The sequence below is a fragment of the Macrotis lagotis genome, chromosome X (genome assembly GCF_037893015.1).
Source record: "Macrotis lagotis isolate mMagLag1 chromosome X, bilby.v1.9.chrom.fasta, whole genome shotgun sequence".
NCBI lineage: Eukaryota > Metazoa > Chordata > Mammalia > Peramelemorphia > Peramelidae > Macrotis > Macrotis lagotis.
The window spans coordinates 692,294,747-692,314,819 of NC_133666.1; the positions used below are offsets into that span (position 1 = coordinate 692,294,747).

General features: G+C 42.3%; 1 protein-coding gene and 1 long non-coding RNA gene across 5 annotated transcripts in view; one reads left to right on the forward strand and one right to left on the reverse strand.

Annotated features, from left to right (window-relative positions):
- The window catches only part of MORC2 (MORC family CW-type zinc finger 2), a 54,406-nt gene extending 37,217 nt beyond the window's left edge, over window positions 1-17,189 (reverse strand). For 2 of the 4 annotated variants that reach the window (XM_074206365.1, XM_074206364.1), the window contains exons 1-2: window positions 16,372-17,189; window positions 5,411-5,464 (exon numbers count right to left, since the gene is read on the reverse strand). In XM_074206365.1, coding sequence (XP_074062466.1) covers window positions 5,411-5,464; window positions 16,372-16,439 — 122 coding nt within the window. In that variant the 5' untranslated portion in view covers window positions 16,440-17,189. Of the gene's footprint in view, window positions 1-5,410; window positions 5,465-11,515; window positions 11,580-16,371 lie in introns of all 4 variants that reach the window. The other 2 variants (XM_074206368.1, XM_074206366.1) reach the window with 2 other exon arrangements.
- A 436-nt stretch (window positions 17,190-17,625) lies between these two features.
- On the forward strand, window positions 17,626-19,852 carry LOC141501929 (uncharacterized). The gene is made up of 2 exons (XR_012472340.1): window positions 17,626-17,872; window positions 19,573-19,852. It is a non-coding gene; the product is annotated as an uncharacterized LOC141501929 (long non-coding RNA).
- The last annotated feature ends 221 nt before the right edge of the window (window positions 19,853-20,073 follow it).

The following is a 20,073-nucleotide window of genomic DNA, read 5'->3' on the forward strand; positions in this document are numbered from 1 at the left end:
ATGGTCTGCATATTGGAGGCCTTGGGGTCATTTAGATGTGGTTCCTCCCACGTAATTGAGGCATTACAGTAACACTGGACAAAGTGATAATACGATATTTTTGGTGACAAATTTGTGACATTCTTGATGGTTTTAATCATCGACACAGTGATAATCTTTTGACAACAGGGTTAAACATAACCCAGCATTTGATGGTCTAATTGTCAGTACGGTGATATCTGATGACAAGGCATCAACAGTAGGGCAAAGCTAAACTGTAATTTGATGGATCTATGCTACTCAGCTTTGCAACCATATTCCCTCCCAGAACCCAAAGACTTTGGTCTTCTGGAAGTGGCCCAGGGGTCATGGGAATAATGCTGCCAGTTACTACTCAGCATTGTTCATGGTCAGAACTACAATGGTACCTGACTATCTTCAAACCTCCAACTTTCATTCCTGATTAATGAAAACATTTTTGGCAAATGCTTGTGCTCTGATCCATCTTGTAACAGTCCAGAATTTCAGCTTTAGCGACACAATATGAATGTTCCCAGCCATCCTTCTTTATCACAGCCCCAGTTCTGAAAACCAACAAAATAGAACAGGGATCCTATTCCATTTTCTAGCTGGGGTATCAAGGTGACTTGGGCCTGCTTTGAACATCCTAATTTTTTCAAAGTAAACTCTTCAGCCCAAAGGGCATTCAGCTTAAGAGCACTGAGGAGACCCCTGAGAGGTCTCCTGAGAGGATGAGGCTGGTTCACCTCTCAGCACAACTGCCATTTCAATTCCAAGAGCCAACTATGAGCTTTTTTAATTGCAAGAACTTTAATAAACACTACTGAAACTGGAATCATCGAAATTGCTGGCACCAGACTTGCTTTCCAATAGATCCTAGTATAAGGATTTAAAATGGACTCATTGCAATGACAGGACCTTAAGAGTCCGGCATTGCTATTTTTCGTCACTGAACAAAAGGAACCTGAAAAGGCACCAGCAAAGCACAAGAGTACGCCTGTAGAGCCAAACAAAGGGAAATGAAGCAGATCAGTGAAGGGAAATGAAGTCAGCTGGAAAATTCTAAGCCAGTTCCAATGGAAGGGATATCATTCCATCCTGCAGCCATTCAATGCAGGGGGAGGAGAGGTAGTGTTGAGATGTGTGGTTTCCAAGCTGAATTCATCTTCTGCAGGAGGCAGGATATTTGTAAAGGATAAGCAGTCAGGAGACAGGGAAGACTAAAGATGAGTAAATATGGATGACAAAATAGGATTGTGATGAACATGATGGAATGGAATGGGATCACTCAAAGATGGGGAAGACATCTTGGGGATGTGAGGTGAGAACGGGAGAAGGAACTCCCAGTAAATGGTCTCAATTGTTTTCAGTAAAATATGAAGTTCTCAAGATTCTCAGCTGAGAGTAGGCAGAGTGAAGTGAAAGGGAAGTAGAACAGGATTGCCAAGAAGCAAGCTCCAAGATGTTCAGATATTTACTAAGTGAATATACTTCTTGACAAATAAATGGATGGTTCCTCCAACAGTGCAAATCCATCCATATCTATCCATTCTGTGAGAAGTCAGTCACATTTATCAATATTCGATTTTTGTTAGTCTTCTGGACTTCTTGAGATTGGCACAGATCCCAATGGAATACAAAGATTGCCTTTCATGGATTCTTCATCTCATTGCCAAACCAGCCTTTTTTTCCTGGTCATCTCTTTCTTGGAATGCTTTAGACTACTTCAGCTGGGGATTCTTCATTAACTACTGCCTTCTCATTCTCTCTATATATTTCTCCATCACTTTTTGGATGACCTTCAACTCCAATTGGGAGACCATGAGTAGATGACAGTCTAGTCATATAGCAACAACATCAGAAAACTGCTCTTTGGAATCATTAAAAGCACTGAACCACTGCTTATAGGTGCTATTCAGTTACAACCAACTCTCTGTGATCTTATTTGGGGTTTTTCTTGGCAAAGATACTGGAATGGTTTTGCCATTTCCTCCTCAGCTCATTTTACAGATGAGGAAACTAAGGCAAACCTGGGTAAGGATCAGGGATCACACAGTTCAAATCTGAGCTCAGTCTTCCAGAATCCAAACTCACATGCTCTATCCACTGAAACACTTAGCTGCCTCCTATTCAAACCGAAGTGGAAAATCACACTTTTGAGTAACTTGGGTATCTCACTGAGATGGTTCCGTAATATTCTAAGGCTTGATCTCACTACCCAGATAGATTTAGTTTTGGAGGGTTGAAGGATGGAGCAATGAACACTTCCCAAAGTCTTCCTTTATAGAGGGAATTCTCCATTTTCCATCAGCAGCTTTGCATCATCTCCACTTCACAGACCATGTTGTGAGTGTCCTTATTGGCTCCTCTGACCCTGGCTCTTCAGCTACCTTTGTATGTTGTCATCTCAGGATTGTGAGTTCTTCCAGAGCAAGAACTATTTTTTTTCTTATTGATGCTAAGCAATCCCTTGCACGCAACAGGTACTTAGTAAATGTTTACTGAATTGAAATTGAATTGATGCAACCAATATGTTTACCTATAAATAGGGCCACTTGGAATCTCTTCCATTTGAGCTATGACCTAAACATCCATCCAAACAGTGGTGAGTACCTCTGCTTTTAGAATTCATTTGATGGGAGTAATACAAATTCATTTCTTCTACGTCTTTCAGAAAATCTTTTAGGACTAGAAGGGGAGACATCTTGTTGGAGGAAAGCTTCATAGTATATATTTTGTTCTACTGCACATGTTCTTAACCTGAGGCCAGTGAAGCTTTTTAATATTTAGATATATGTATTTCAATGGAATTGGCTTCTTTTTAAAATTCTATGTTTTAGGCATTTGATTCTGAGAAGATGTCCATAGGTTGTGGCCAGCTACCAAAGGAGTCTGCATTCCAAAAGTTTAAGGATTGCTGCTCTATGGAATCTCTTTTTTCCTTTGGCAGTAAAAACAATGAATATAATGAAATCCACAGCACCTCTTCACATTTGGTCAATTATAGAACTATGAAGATGGGGTATGCCACAGAATACAGCTTGTGAAAGCCTTTTGTTCCCTTCTCAGACTGACTTTGATAATGAGACTGGTTGAGCTGGGACAGATGATAAAACCCCAACCTCCCTCTTCTCTCAATGGAGGTGAGGGCCAGACACTATCATTGGCTGTTAGCTGGGTCAACTGGTTTCATCTGACTTTTGTTTCCCCTAGGAGGATGATTAGACTGAGAAATGACTGAGGTATAGAAAGAAAAAACAAACACCCCAAAGGAGACCCTGGATGCATCTTCAGGACATTCTAAGATTACACTCAAGAATTTCAAGGTCAAGGCCTTAGGGATGACTGAAATTGTTGGTTTTGCATTGTCTTAATGAAGCAATAGCATTGTCTTAATGAAGCAATAGGTCTAACAAGCTTTCTCCCCTTTGGTTATCTTGACAGCTGGTACCCAAGCACACCCAACCCTTTTGTGTCCACAGTTCCAATTGAGCTACACTCTCTTTTTTGTTTATGAACCCTCATACAGGTCACACAACAATACTGAAGTCAGAGGTAGTGAATTCCACTGCCCCAATGAAGGTCTATCATAGAAAGCTTTGATTTTTTTTCATACATTCAATTCTCTCCTTTCAATTTCACCCTTAAAAACCCTAGAAAGGATGAAATACGGACATGAAGCAACTTTCTATTAGTCATGTTAAGTTTTGAAAAACTCTTATATAAAGGACATCCAGATGAAGATGTTTAACAAGGCAATAAGACTGAGTGGGAGCTCAGAGAAATATCAGGGCTGATCTTTACGGAGGGGAATCTTCTGAAGAGAGGTGATAATTGAATGTGTGGGTGATGAGATCACTAAGGCAGACAGAAAATCACTTTTTAGAGGAAAGAAAATGGAAGAGAATCCAGGAAAGGAGACTGAGAAGTATTTAGGCAGATATAGTGGCAGAGAACCAATAGAGAAGAGTGACATAAAAATCTTTTTTTTGTTTGTTTTTGCAAGGCAATGGAGTTAAGTGGCTTGCCCAAGGTCACACAGCTAAGTAATTATTAAGTGTCTGAGGCTGGATTTGAACTCAGGTACTCCTGACTCCAAGGCCAGTGCTTTGTTCACAGCCACTGAGCTGCCCGACATACAAATCTTAAGAAAATAATTAGGAGGAGGAAGTGATCAATAAGGTCAAAATCACTGAAAGATGAGGACTTGGAAAAAATCATAGGACTGAATAACAGTAAATATGGAGAAAGTAGTATTATTTGTGTGCTAGGGCTAGAAGCTAGAAAACAGAAGTGAGGGAAGAGACAAGAAATCCAGGCTTAGCTCACATCAACAAACTATAATTCCTTAAGTTAGGATCAAGGCTGATGTAAGAAGCAGGACACTCAACTGTTTAATGTTTTAGAGGATGGTAGAGGAGGAAGGAAAATGATTGATTACCTGCTTAAGAAAACTTCCAAATTTCAAAAAGGAAATAAGAGGAGTGGTTGGGAGACAGTAGAAATATGGAAGAAGGAAATGTAATACTTCTGGGACTAATGATCAGAACCCCAGGCTGACAACAGACATTCCTTTGGCAGATACTAGTTAAAAACATATCTTATTTAAATACATATCTTATTTTCTGGAAATTGGAAGAGAATAGTCTCAAGAACTTCAGGATGTGATTATCAGGAGAAACATCTGACTTAACTATCATGGAGTTAGTGACCTGCACCTGTTGTTAAACCAGGTCTTCCCTACTGTGTACTCCAAACCAATGTAGGAGCATTGGACTTCTTAAAGGCAATATGAACAAACAATAAGATCATGGGGGATGGAAAGAGAGACCTGCAGTAGCTGCAGGGCCTAGAATAGCAGAGTCAGTGAAGATGTTCCACATCAAACGTGATATTTGGTTCATGCAAATTGAACATCTAAAAATGAGTCACTGCAAGATCCTAAAAGAAAAATTCATATAGACTATTCTTAATAGGGCGGAAAAAAGGTCCCAAACACTGATTTTCAATAAGAATTAAAAGGAAAAGTTATTTCTAGTCAAAGCCTCATTAGTCAGAGGCTAATCACCTTGAAGACTTTGGCTGATGGAAATTTTTCTGTAATAGCTACAAGGGGAAAACCATCAGCAAACAAGGACAAGGGTTATTTATTAAGTGCCTCCACTGTCAATTTTAACCCATCAGCCTAAGCTCTTTTGCCTCCATTAAAGTCTTTAATGCTGGTGGACAAATTCAAGAAGTATTTGTATGATTCTGAAGTGAACAAGCAACTATCTTTTACAATATAACAAAAAATAGAACTCCCACTCATCTTGCTTTGGAGGACAAAGGTTAGTGAGTTAACAAAGATTCAACCATAACACCAAAACCTCCCATCCAAACAGGACAGATAAGCCCAAAGGATACAAACCTGGCATTGTCCACAAGCTCAGCAAGGGCTCCAAACAGGAACTCATGGGTGGTTCTGAAAGGTCAAAGGTAGAGTCAGTGAGGTCATCACAAAGACATCAAAACAAGCACCATTAGGAAACAAAAAAAAAATCTAAGTTATTATGGGCATCAAAGAATTGCCAAGAGGCTTCCCACTCACTTCCTCCAATTTACATATCTTTGGGTTTTTGGGGTTTTTTTTAGGATTTTGCAAGGAAAATGGGGTTAAGTGGCTTGCCCAAGGCCACACAGCTAGGTAATTATTAAGTGTCTGAGACAGGATTTGAACCCAGGTACTCCTGACTCCAGGGCCGGTGCTTTATCCACTTGGCCACCTAGCCGCCCCCAATTTACATATCTTTTGTATTTCTAATTTCCTGAATGCCATCTATCAGATGGTGCTTCTCAGCATCACAGAAACTCAACCCCCTCAAAAATATGTGACAAGGGAAGGTTGTCCACTATTTCTTACATTTCTGCCTCAACTCTACTTCTGTATTCTATTTTGTGGAGGAAACAGCTTCAGATTTAGAGAGAGAAGCCTTGGGAGAGAATGCTGGTCCTGACACTTACTACTATTCTACATGATACCAGTCTTTTTATTCTCTTTGGGTCCATCTCCTGATCTTGTAAAACTAGATTGGAAGAAGGAGTCACTAATCACCTTCCTGTTCTAGCTAACAGTTTCCCACTTACAATAGTGTTCCAGGCAGCTCTAGTTCAGTTCAGAATTATGGGCCCTCAGAGGTGAGAGGGAACAACATTCACACTTGCAAAGAATCTTCTCATTGACATACCCGACTGATTGGTCATTCTACCCTCAAAGACCTCTAGTGAAGGCAAAATCTTCTTTAAGAAAATTTTCTAGCTACATTTTGAGAGCTCTGCTATAAAGAGATGATTCCTGACAGCCTGTTTTCCCTGTTCCCTGCCTTGGCTGTCCAATCAGGACAGATTATAGTGATCCCATAACTCCCCATTATCAACATCATCCATTTGGGATGGATTTAAATCCTCATATACTTGGCTGATAAATCACAAGGTTGGCTCATATGGAGCAGTAATAGCTCCACTCTTCAAATGAAACATCTGGCCACCTTTCCCCTATCATATCTTTATAAAGGTGATTTCTAGAACCCAAATTTACAACTCTGAAATTCAGCCTTTCAAATCTTTTGGATTTGGAGCTTACTTGGAGTTATCCCTGTTGGCTTTGAGCCCTCTGAAAATTGGAGAAGTGTGTAGCACTGCTTTTAGAGAAGCCACTGACAAAAAGATGAGGTAGCAGTGGGCCAAATATAGATTCCAAAGGCCTAGAAAGCTCTTTCCAAAATGACATCAAACCACTCATTATTCTTTGAATTTGCCTTAATTAAACTAGTTCCACATCCACCTGGCTGTCCTTTTAACCCACTTCTCATTCAGGAGAGCAAGAGATTGTCAAATTTTTTGCTAAATTTTAGTCAATACTACACAAACTTAGAAATCCTTGATATATCAGTCCACCTATCAAAATTTCTTTGATAAAGCCAGGCTGCTTCTTTGGAATTGCTGCTGCCTTTTCATACTGTCATGAAGAATTTAATTCTAGAAAGTTCCCTGGCCTCTATTCTCTGGGAGGGGAAGGAAATCCAGACACTACCCATTTTTCAAGACTGCAGGAGGCTTTTCATCAAGGCCTAGCAATGTGAACTCATCAAGGACAAGTTGGAGCTTCTGTCCCACTCTCCCCCAATTATCAGGGGTATCAACTCCCTGCTGGCCATTTTTTGGAGGGGGGGGTGGGGTGGGAAGAAGACTGACTGGCCTTTTCCCTTAGTCACAAAGAATAATCTCCAGAATGCAGAAGCAAAATAAAAAATTAAGAATTATCACTTTCCACTGTGCCACCAGATGACACCCAATAAACCCTTTTGTTTACTTCACTTCTCAATTCTTTCCCCATTCACTCCTCAATTTCAGCACATCAAACAAAAACTCAAGTCAACATTTTCCCTTGATGAGGAAGACTTAGGATGAGACCAATTCAAGCTGAACAGAACCTGAAGGTCATCTAGTCCATACCCCATTATGTCACAGTCAGGGGAACTGACAAATCAAGTCGTGAAATGTGAATTCAAACCCAAGTCCTCTGAACTAAGGTCATCTATAAGACTTCAAGTGATAAAAGCACTGCAGGTCAACCAAACTATTGTACGGGGAGGAGAGCATTCCACTTTTTGTTGCTCTGTCCCACAATAATGCTTTGGGGTAAATTTTGCCTGTTCTTTCAGGTTTCCTGGGCAGACATCAATTCTAACACAACATAGGATGTCTTCATATTAATCTGCCTTTTGGCAAAGAAACCAATAATAATTACTAGTCTCAAAGCTTAAATCTAGATCCTATTCCTAATCTGAGGGCCACAGAATCCCAAAGGATCCATGCATAGGTTTCAGAGAATGTAGATGGGGGAAAATGGGCATATCTTTATTTTTATTTGTCACTAACAGAAAATTAGCATTTCCCACAATTATTGTAGCAATAAACATGAGCCTGAGAAGGGGCCCATGGTCTTCAGACTGTTAATGTGTTCTCTGACATAAATATCAGTAAAGAACACCAGATCTGGATCACAGCATCTAGAATTATTAAGAGTCCCTAGAGATTATCCATCCCAAGATTTTAAAGACGGAAACAAAGAACTAACATGGCCTGTACAGAGTCACGTGGGTAGTACTAGCACAAGTGTGACAGGAAACTAGATCCTCTTCCATTCCAAAATGTGTTCTCAAGGGCAGTGAATTTCTAGAATTAAAAGTCAACTCTACTTGAACCTACTGCTCACTCCCAAGGAAAAAAACTGTTGATGAAACTCAGCTACTAATCTTAATAAGCCAATTAATTAAGTGTAATTGGCTCCTAGTTCATCAACCATGTGAAGTTCAGTCTTTCAGGATAACAAATTCTCTTTGATGAAATCAAAGGCCCTCTGAGGTACAAAGCAAGGAATCCCTCAGTGTAAAACAAACAGTACCTTGGCATCTCCCATCATCTGCATATTTCTAAATACAATGAGGTTTCACTTTATAAACTGAAAGCGTTCAGAAGTCAACCTACTCAAAAGACAGAAAGGTCTCACAGGCCCCAAAATGTCCAGAATAGAACTTATATACTGAGATTGTCAGGGAAAATATACCTGGTACCTAGAAGGACTCAGGGAGGCACGAAAAGACTTGCATGAAGAAAAGCATAAGAAAACGATGCACATGGACAAAAATGTGAATGAAAACAAAACCAATGTAATTCTAATGACTGAGAAGAATGGGGAGAAGTTCCATTCTCTTCCATCTGGTACAGTTTGAGCTTTTGTTTGAACTATTGTGACTCCATCTCCCTTTTTTAGTTACAAGGCACAGTTTTCAGGGAGGACAGGGATATATTTGCAAATGAATATAATATTAAAACAAAAAGGCATCAAACTATTTCTTTAAAAATGAAAGAAAAGGAGCACGAGCCCTGGAGTCAGGACTACCTGAGTTCAAATCCGACCTCAGACACTTAATAATTACCTAGCTGTGTGGCCTTGGGCAAGCCACTTAACCCATTTGCCTTGCAAAAAACTAAAAAAAAAGTTAACATCCACTTCAACTCTTCCAAGTACAAAGATGACCCTGAATTTGTAACTGTTATATGAGGGGAACCCCAGTTCCAGCAGAGTCATCAAGGTGGAATACTTTCAAGGATAGGTCCAAAGAAGACCAGCTGAGTCAAGTCTGGAGAAATGCATTCATTCCCTGAAGGTGGGTAATGAAGTAACAATATTTGGGAGAACTCTCTCTCTGTACAACATACATTTATCCTTTCTCTGTCTGTTTCCTGACCAATGGATCACCGTACCCTGGGGAGATGGAGCAATTCAAAGTGGTCTCCAGGGGCCCCTAGTTCATTTCTGATTCTTCCCAACCTGTGTTGTTAACAAAGTACATTCTGGATGATTCTGGATACTAAGTAAGAGGTCCAAGGACCACCACTAAGAAAAAAAGAAGAACATATGAGAGGAGAAAACAAATTCTTCTGACTCCTTTTAAATCAGTTATTTTACCAAGACACATTCTGTTCAGGAGGAGGAATTCAATTCAAAAAACACTCAGGAACCTTCCTTCCTTCCTTTCTTTATATCAGCAGCTCTTAAGTAGCCTATTCAGATTTACTAAGTGTTTTCCTCACAATTACCAGCCTAGAAGACAGTAGGTTCCATTATGTCCATTTTCCAGATAAGGAAACTGGGGCTCAGAGAAAAGGGACTGATCCTAGCTAAGTAGGCAGCAAAGCCACTGCCTCTATGAATCATTATAACATTTATCTCTGGAATCTTCTTAACATCACAAGATTTTTAAAAAGCATTCTATAGTATTCCATTATGAAAACCAGAGAGAACACGAAGTTATAGTAGCTTATAAGATCAAGATCTGAGACTAAATTAAAAAAAACAAACAAACCACTTTGTATTAGCTCTCAATCTTTGTCTCTGATGACTCTCCCTTTGCTATTCTCAGACTGTTCCCAGCTTCTGAAACATTTGCAAGAACATTCAGAGGCTTTTTCTTAGAGATTGCAAACTCAAGCTACTTCTCCAAATATTAATTGGCTACTTCCTTCTTGACTTCTAGGAAAATCGAAGAATGAAAGATTTCAAGGAAGTACAATGCTCTCAGACTAGAAGAAATCTAAAAAAGAAACTTAGAAATTCACAATTAAAGCTATGAAAGGAAAATGCAGAATTCCAGTGCAGACATTTATCTGAGGGCCAGATGAGTTTAGCCAAGTCATTTCACCTAAGTCTCTGTTTCCTCATTTGTAAAATATGACTAATTATCATATTATCACAGTGTTATTGTAAAGAAAGCACTTACCATGTATACGGAGAAATCATAGGGAGGAAGGAAGAAATGCCCATGAAAACAAAGATATTTTCAGTGGCATGCTGAAATGGAGATAACAGTTCAAATGATTTTGACCTCAGCTACTTGAATCACAAGTGAAAATGCACCTGAAGATGAAGAGGAGGGAATGAAGGGAGAACAGAAATAGCTTTTGATTCTTCCAGAATCCCAAGGTAGACTAATATCAAAACTTTCCCAAATGGAGACCAGAAAAGAAATTCAACTTTTAACCTAGGCTTTCGTGAAATCAACATAAGGGAAAATTGAATAAAGAATGAAATTTCTTGATTATCTCTGATTATAAAGTTAAGGATATTTGTCCAATCAAATCCAAAATATAGTCTTTCAATGAGATGCTCACTCAGAAACTCTGAATCAGGAGACAATCACTTTCAAAGGATCACAGGATTTAGAATTCAGAGACCTAAGAGATCATATCTATCTCTTTCATCATTCAAAGAGGAAACTGAAGCCCAAGAGGGGAAGAGATTTGCTTAAGGTCAGTTGTTGCTGCTGTTCAGTTATATCAATTCTTCATAACCCCATTTGGGGTTTTCTTGGTAGAAACTGCCATTTCTGTCTATAGTTAATTTTACAGATGAGGAAATTGAGGCAAACAGAATGAATTGACTTGCACAGGATAACACAATAAGCTTCTAAGTGACTAGGCCAGAATGAACTCAGGTCTTTCCAACTTCAAGACTCTATGCACAATGGCGTGACCTGACTGCTTTTCAGTTCATATTAGATAATAGCAAAATCATGTTCACACCCATATCTTCTGATTCTAAATCCAGTCTGCAACCATTACCACATCCCAACTTTACCCTACCAGAAACCACCACACTGAAGAACACAGCAGCTGGAGAGCTTTAAAAAAACTTTAAAGGAAACAGTCTTATGGCATTTCCTATATTAATGCACATAATTATAAAAGATGCTTACACAAAAGAGCAGTCTTTCCACCTGAATTTAGAACAAAAATAGAATAATCTGCAAATTCCTTAAGCAACCAGAGAGTGGGTCAACCAGCAATCATTTGTTAAGCAGATACTTATGTGCCCTCAGGCACTGTAGACAAAGAGAGACAAAATTGGAATAACTCTTTTCCTGAGTGAGTCTATATTCTACTAAGGAAACAACTCATATATGGCACCTACAGGTAAAAAGACACAGCAGAGGTTCAGGAGGGATGTCCTTGAAGCTGACAGGCAGAAGAGAAGTCTGCAGGGAAAGGAGAAAGAAGCCAGTCTGGCACAGTTTCCTTTGGGATATTAGCAAATAGTTCCAGGGGTAAAAAGCAAGGCTCATCTTGGACCGCAACAAGAAAGTTTTCTGAAGCACACTCTGGTCCCAGGACTGTGTTATGCCAAGCACTGCCTCCAGATGCCAGGGCATCTTCCTGAGGGTGGGTCCCCACATCACCAGGTACTAGGGCAGCTTCCTCCAGACTTATTGCATGTTTTTTTTTTCCATTTCCATCAGTGGAGACATACTTCGAATTTGAAATAGAATTGAACTGAATTTCAGAAGAAAACAATCTCTCCAGGCCCTAACCAGGTTCTCCAAAGTCCCCGATTCCTAGGAGAGTTCAGCACATGTAGGTTCCAGTGCAGAGACATGGCCATGAGAGTCACAGGCCAATAGTTCTCAGCTAGCAAATATATATATACCTTAAAAAAAAAGAACTTGGGAGAGAATTGAGTCATCCTTGAACTTCCTGAAACCAGAACTCTGAAGGTACTTGAGAAAATTCACACTTTCCAATTCTTTCTCAGTGTGGTCTCCATTATCTTGCCCTATAAAAGAGCCAAGTCTGCTGAACAAGGACCAAGTCCAGCCTAAAATCCCATTCATTTTTGTCCTTTCAACAACCTCCCCAAAAGGAGCCTCTTGAGAGATGAAATGAGAAACTGGTCAGACAGTGGAGCCTGTGACCAGGCAGCCTGGTTCTGCTGCATGACCATGGGCCAGCAAATCACTCTTCTTCTCTAGGCCATTTCTTCATCTATAAAATAATGGGGCCTGAAATAATATGGTCTTTTTATCCCATGAGCATTATTACTAAACATTTGAAGAGCTTTTTAATTAAGCTCTAGTAACACATACCCTCAATCAAACTAAGAATGTTCATTAGAATCATAAAACATACCGAATGATCATTCTAGGCAAGCAAGAGACTTACTTCAATTTAGAATTGTAAAACGTAGATCATCAAATGCAAACTCGTTCTTCTTAGTCCTCTATTCATGGGTCCAAAAGATCAACTACTTAAAGATTGATTTTCAACAAACTCTACCAAAAAAGAACTTTTATATAGTTTCAGAGTTTAGAAGTACAAACTTTTTCTTCATAGCAGAATAAAATAAGCGTAAAAGGACTCATTAAGATGGTTTTATCTAGTTGTGCTCAGCTTGAACAAGAATCCAGAAATTATTAGGGTTAAGTTCAGCTCAGTGTACTTTCTTGGTTTCTAGTTTCTTCAAGAAGGAAATGTTCATAGCTAAACAGTTATTCAAATTTCTAAGAGGTTCAAATTTAAAAACTATTTTGTATCCAGAATAAATTACAATATCTGTGCTATATAAACTGATGTTTTAAAAAGCTCTAAGCTTTTAAACTGAGCCTAGCTAGTAGTTGGTACTTCCATATCAAGTTGCAGATGAGTAAATCAACATGAAAATATCATGTGACCATAGATTAGTCCCTAGGGTTAGAAAGAGAACCAAAGAATTCTGTCTCCAAGCCCCCAGGTCCAATTCCCAGGCCATAAACAATATTCAAAACATTCAAACAATTAAATGACTAAGATATACCACTATGACTCTGGAGAATAGGGTGTCTTACCACCTTCAACAAATTCTACCAAGCTGTTACTGTCAACTCTTTTACATGTACCAGATTTCATAAGCAAAATCAAAGCCACAGATACCATCAACTTCTGCCACTAACCACATCATAATCACACAATTGATATCCAGTTTCTAATGCAACTCATTAGCATAAACTAAACACAGTACCAAAGGTACAATGCACAGAAACCCTGAGCTCATTAAAAACAAAAAATCCTGAGTTCATTAAAAAACAAAAAACCCAGCAGTTCTGTTATAATATCTGAATATCAAAGAAAATTTTAAAATGGCCATAAAGGGTCACAGAAAATAATTTAAAGCCTAGCTAGAAATTCCTTCTGATGTCATCATCAGGGATAGGCACAAAGTGGGTGCCAGATTTGACACCAGGGTTTAGTGTGCCTCAACAGTAAAAAGACTTCTCTACCATACCTCTGGAAGCTCCTCACCCTGCAAGATCCAATCAGCCTTGATAATCATACCTCATTACTATCTTCTGTGCATCTGATTAATCTGACCTCAGACACCTCTTAGCTATGTCACCCTGAACAAGTCACTACATCCTGTTTCCTCATCTGTAAAATGATGTCGAGAAGGAAAAGGCAAATGGTAAACCACTCCAGTATTTTTGCCAAGAAAACAATAGAGTCACAAAGAGTCAGCCATGAGTGAGGGGGGGAAAAACACAAGGACCAAACAACAAAGCATGTGACTGTGGAGGGCGGAGCCATAAACTCTCAAACTTCCATTTAAGGAGAGGGCTCATTTCCCACCTAATAGCACTGCTCTGGGACTTCTCGACCAGTTCCATCTGAGTACCTTCCCTACCCTCCTTTTTTCAATTTTTCATGTGCCATCTTCTCCCATTAGATTGTAAGATCCTTGAGAGCAGGAACTGTCTTTCTTGAACATGACTAGCACTTAGTACAATGCTCAATTCATAGCACTTAATTATTTCGTTTTTTGACTTTTGTTTATTGACTACTGATTCACTGATTAACTGGTCTAAAAAAGCAACGTTTTCTTAATAAAGGACTCTATCTTATAGGTTCAGAATCATTCATATGCCGTGTCAGAGTTTAAATGAAAAGCTTAATTTACTGTGGTTCAGAGTAGCTGCTAAAGAGAAGATAAGCTCCCATCTTCCCTAAAGATGCTTTAGTAACTTCCATTTCATTGCCTCAAAGGAATTCATCATGTGTGAACTGCATGAATTTTGGCCTGACACACACTAAATTCTCAATATTTGTTTACTTCTTTCTGGAATTAGGATTAGAAAACAATTCTAACATTATGACTACATACTACTCTCAAGTCTCACATCAAAATCTAAGCATTACATTTATAAGGCCTCTAACTAATTCTAAGGACAAGAAATTGGCTCTTTATTTTCTACACGGAATAAAATATCTTTAAAAAGGTTGATTCTCTCCTGGGTATGGTTCATAAATTACGTAAAGGTGCTCAAGAAAGATTTAGTGGTTGATGCAAAATGGTGCCCCATCAAACCTTAACCATCAAGCTTTGGGAATAGGAGTAATGGTCTAAAAATTTCAAGAAATTGAGGCCATGTGCTTGAGGTTGAGAAATCTACTCAATCTGATGCCATAAATTGGAAGGAAAGAGAGATGAAAAGGCAAGGGTTAGACTAACAGACCTGTAAGACTCTTTCCTCTTCCAAGGGCCTATAACCTTTCTCAAACTTGAGACGTCATAAAATCCAGCAATTACAACTTTCAAAACATATTCATTCAAGTCTAAGATATATGCTAAAAAAAGGTCAGAGCTGCAAGCTGATATGATCTGAAACTCATAGGAAATCCCCAAACCCTCCTTTAAAATCATTTTTCTTGCACAAATTTTTAAATAAAAATAAACCAAAAGTGTTTTACAAGTACCAAGACTAATTGTTGCATTTCCTTTGTCTTCCCTTCCCTTACATCATTCCTAAGCAGATCCATCTGTCTTTATTCCTGATACTTTGAGTCTTCTGTGCTCTAGACAATGCGCTTTTGCTTTTAAGTCATTTCTGAAAGTAGCAGAAGAGATTTTCTCTAGATCAAAACAAATAACCCTGATCTTATCACTGCAGCAGCAGACAATTACTGCTTCCTAAGGGGAAAAAGAAAATAAGTCAACTCACATTTTCTGTAAAATTCTTCCAAGGAATTTTAAGAGACTAAGACATCTTGCATTTTTCTACCAGCACTTAGTAACCTGACAATGTGACAGTGAATTCAGAACCAGAAACTTCTATTTTGATCCAGATGGAGAACAACTCACCAATTAACATCAAGAATGACTTTGAAACTGCTTAACTCACTAATCAGAGAACCTCAAAATACTTACCTTCTTCAGGACTGTCAATGAAAGACCTTTCTAAATAACACACTAAACAAGTATAGCAATTCCCTGATTCTGGTCAGATCCTGGAAAAAAATACCAACAGAAGTACAAAAACAATACACTACCATAGGCCTCAAGACTCTAGAAGAGCGATGGTACTCTTTATAGGTACCCAAGACCATAGTAAATCATTTTGTGAATTGCTATATCCCACTAGCAGATTTCTTGACCAAAAATCAGCAGACATTCTTGAGATAAGATTGTTTAAGTGTGATTTAAATGGATGCTATCATGGCCTGGCAAGTACATACTGCTTGCTTATTCAACAGATGTGCACTCTCAGGATAGGAAATGCCTATTCTGCTCACCACCAGAAATAAGACTATTCTTCTTTTGAATTCAAAGTTCTTCTCCAAAATGGCTTCCTTTTTTCTAATACACTCACTCCAATAATCATTTCTTTTTTTGGGGGGAAAGGGGGTAGAAGATAGGGAGAAGGGCTGCTCCCACTAAAGGAGACGACAGTTGTCGTTTGGAAATCCTCCCTTGTATGGATCTTCTACAGATCAGTCAGCCTTCATTCAAAGCTTCTCCTTGTTAGATCAACACTGTAGAACAGCTTGAGCCAATAAGTGAAGTGGAGGCTTCTTCTGTATGAACTACCCAATACTTTGATCCCTTTTTCTTCTGAAGACTCCCCATGGCTTGATTCAACCTGCTGCACCTAGGAAATCTCAAAAGTCAAACCACAACTATGGTTCCAGCATTGAGAGGAATGCTGTTACGGGTGACTTTAGGAAGCACCCCATGATACTTACGAATTTGTATGTAGATATTCAAATGTCAGCTGAGCTCGATTCAGACTGCTGTAATTGGTAAATGCCATGACTGCTAGTCTCGTCAAAACCTGGACATGAGATCTCTACAGCCCACCTAGAAGACTTAGCTAAGCTTTCGATCGCTTACACTGCTTTCTACATCCAAAACAATCTACAGTTGAGGTACCACGGTTCCTTTTCAGTTAATTTCAGAAAAAAAAAAACATGAAAAGGGGGCCTCCAAGGAGATAATCAATATGTACTGATAGAGGTCAACTGTTCAGGATGCCGTGGGGAATGGTCTGGAAGCTAGCTGTCTTCAGGAAAGTCCAGGGGTGCTGAAGTTCCTCGGCCAGCAAGTCCTACCACCATTCGATGGGCGGGGTGGGGGTGGGGAGCTCAAACGGGGTTCTAGAATAGGATGTGCTTTCTTTCGTTTGTTTTTTTTTAATTGTCCTTTGGCGCGGGCCGGGGCGGATGCGGCTCCGGGCTCCGCGGGGATCGCTCGGCCGCTTGCTCTTCTCTCCGGCTCCGGGCCCGGGCTGCCTCCTGGAAGTCTTCGGGCGGCGGCGGGGCGCCCCAACCCTGTCTGCGGGGGGCCTCGCGCGGCGGGCGGTCCTGGGGGGCGCGGCCCGCTCTCGCCCGCCTCGTGGAGCTTCTTTACCAGGAGCCGGCGCTTCCTGGGGTTCTTGGGTGGGGGGCTCCTGAGCGGCGGAGGGTCTCGGAGCCGCAAGGTGGAGGCTGCGCTTCCTTCGAGGCGGAATGCGGCCGGGAGGGGCTGCGGGGCGGGGGAGGGGCCGCGGGGCGGGGGAGGGGCGGCGGGAGCCGGGGCGGGGGCGGGGCCTGCAGCTCTGCACGCGGCGCCGCGGCGCCGGCCCCGCCTCCTCCCCCTCGAAGGCTCCGCGGCCCGGGCCTGGGCCTCCGCCGGGCGGCGCGAGTCACGGGCGCCCCGCGGCGCGGGGGGTCGCCTGCTGCGGAGCGCGCGCCCAACCGCCCCCGGCCCCCGCGAACGTTGAGCTAACGGCCGCGGCGCGCGCCCCACCGCAGTCCATGTGCCGCCTCCGCCGCCGCCGCCGCCGCAACCGCCGCTTTGTCTGCTCCCGGCCGCGGTCTCGAGCACACTGCTGGGCTCCGGCCTCGCCCGCCCCACCCGTCTCGTCCCCCGCCCCTCAGACGGCCGCCGTCCAATCCCGGCGCTCCGGCCCGGCTCCTCCGACCAATCACGGGCCCCCGCCGCGGCGTCCATCATAGCCGCACAGCCCCGCCCACGTGCCATTCGAGGGCGGTGCCCCCGCTGCCGCCACCCCCACATCTGCAGACAATCGAGGAGCCCCGCCCCGCCCGTCCATCAAGCGGGGACGAGTCCCGCCCTCCGTCCATCCCGACCAATGCTAGCGAGCCTCTTCCTTCACAGGGTCCAGTGCCCGGATGATTCTGGCACTGGGACCAATGACTGCGGGGAACGCGGAGGGAGCGATGAGCGCAGGCCTGGTGGCATCACGTGAGTCTCCCACCCACGCCTTTTAAAGAGCCCTAGATGGGAGCGCGCCGCCTGCCTTCCCTTTTAAGGCGTGGCGGCGGCGGCGGTTAGGTCGAGTAGCGAGTGCAGAGCGTTTCTGCGGCGGGCGGGAAGTTGGGAAGGCTCGAGGTGGCAGTCCGGGCGCTCCTCCCCTCCCCCACCTCCCCACACGTGGCCGCCCTCCCGCCCTGGGGATCGATGATTCGGTCAGCCGCCGCGTGGCCTGGCGGCTTCTACCCGGGCCGGCGCCCGCGCCTGCGTGTTCTCGCCCCGCCCTCTGCCCCTTGGCGCCTGCGCGGAGGGGGGGCTGCTTGTTTGTTCCTTAGAGGCTTGGGCTGGCGCGGCGGGACCGGGCCGGAGGCCGGAGCGGCGGCGGTGAGGCCCGGCGTCCGGGCCGCGGGGGGCCCGGGGCGGCGGGAGCGGGAGGCCGCGAGGCGAGCCGCGGGGGGCGTGGGGCCCCCTTTCTCGCCCGCGCGGCGCGCGGCGCGGCCCGGCCCGGGGGAGGAGGGCGGGCTGCGGCTCGGCCGGGGCCCCCAGCCGCCTCGCCCAGAACGTGGCGCACCCGAAGCCTGCGCCGGAGGCGGCGGCGGCCCGGCAGGCCGGCCCGCGGAGGCCCGGCGCTGAAGCTTCCGGACGGCCCCACAGCCCCGGGGCCTGCTAAGGCTGGGGAACGGCAGGCTGCCCCAAGTCAGGTCCCCCCTCTGCTGCACACACCTGAATAGTCAAGGATTGCCCTAGAATTTTTTTCCAGCTGTGAATCTTAGGAGCTTGTTCAATTCTCTCCCCACCCCAATGTCCCCTTCTCAAGTTTCTTGTCTTTGGCGGACAGGCCCTATGAATCTGTATTTCCAAAGGACTTAGGCGACTTAGTTTCCTGATTTTATAGATGAGGGAAGTGAGATTAAGGGAGAGGGTTGACTCGTTTAGGGTCACGATGTGGATCCTGAGCTCTTCAAGTATCATTACAGCCCTCCCCAGCAGCTAGGAGCTATCTGGTTCTAGTAATTCTTGAACTGGAATTTAGGAAATCTGGGTTCTAGTACTGGTCCATCAATTAATTGAAAATAGGAGCCATATTTCCTCTGTGGGGGCTGTTTTCTTCTCTACAAAAATGGAAGCGACTTTACACGTAAAATTTTTAATGTTAGTTTTTAAAACTGCAGTTCATCTTCATCTCCTTCATTGAGGAGGGAGTAGTAGTATAGTCTTTCGAAATATTTCCATAATACTTATTGAAAAGTGTTTTCTAATCTTAACTTCAGTGTAGATAAAATTTAGATAAATTAGGTGCATTCTCCCCATATCATCACTGCTCGGTTTAGGAGGCATATCATGGAGAACAGAGGAGTAAAAGGAAGAGAATCTTATATTTATAGAAATTTGTAGGTGTGTATAACTAAGAGCTCCTAATATTGTTTCACAGACCAAATTTGTCCTAAGTAACGAATATGTTTTAGAAAAGAATTTGTTTTTATAAGAGAACATAATGGTATAATTTTTATGTATGTGAAATTTTTGTCAGTTTTTCCCTAAAATCTTTTGTTGCCTTATTTCCGATAGAGATGACTTTGGATCTTAGGCTCTATTTGTTGAATAAAAGCTCTGATAGGGTTACCAACCTGGAAATATTTCAAGGTAGGTAAATGACTGATTTTTTTGCTTGTTGTCCTGTTTAAATTCAGAGAGGCTCACTTCCATTGATGAATTCTTTTGACCACAGCAACTCACAAAGACTTAAGATTTGGAAGACTTCAAAATGGCTCAAGGATCCTTGCAGTAAGTAAATATTTGCCAGTCTTAACTACTGCCTCAAGCAGGTCTCAGCCAGAATCCTGGAATCATCTTTCTAAGAGCCAGAACTGGAAAAGAAGGCAGACCCCAAGATGTGGCTGCTGTAGAGAAAAACATCTTGAACATTTATCTCCAGTAGTTATATCTGAAAATACATCAAATGAAGTAGAATTATAATGATTGGTACATAGTCCTTTGAAGGAAAGGAGAAAAAAGCAACTAAAACTCAAGCTTGAATTTCTCTTAAATTCATAAGCTTTCCAAGGCATTCGTAGGAATAGTGCCATTGTTAAAATGAGTACCCTCACAAAAATCAGTCATAGTATGCATCACGCCCTGGAGATTCTATGTTGCAGTCTTTGAGGATCCTCAAGCAAATTAAGTAATCAATT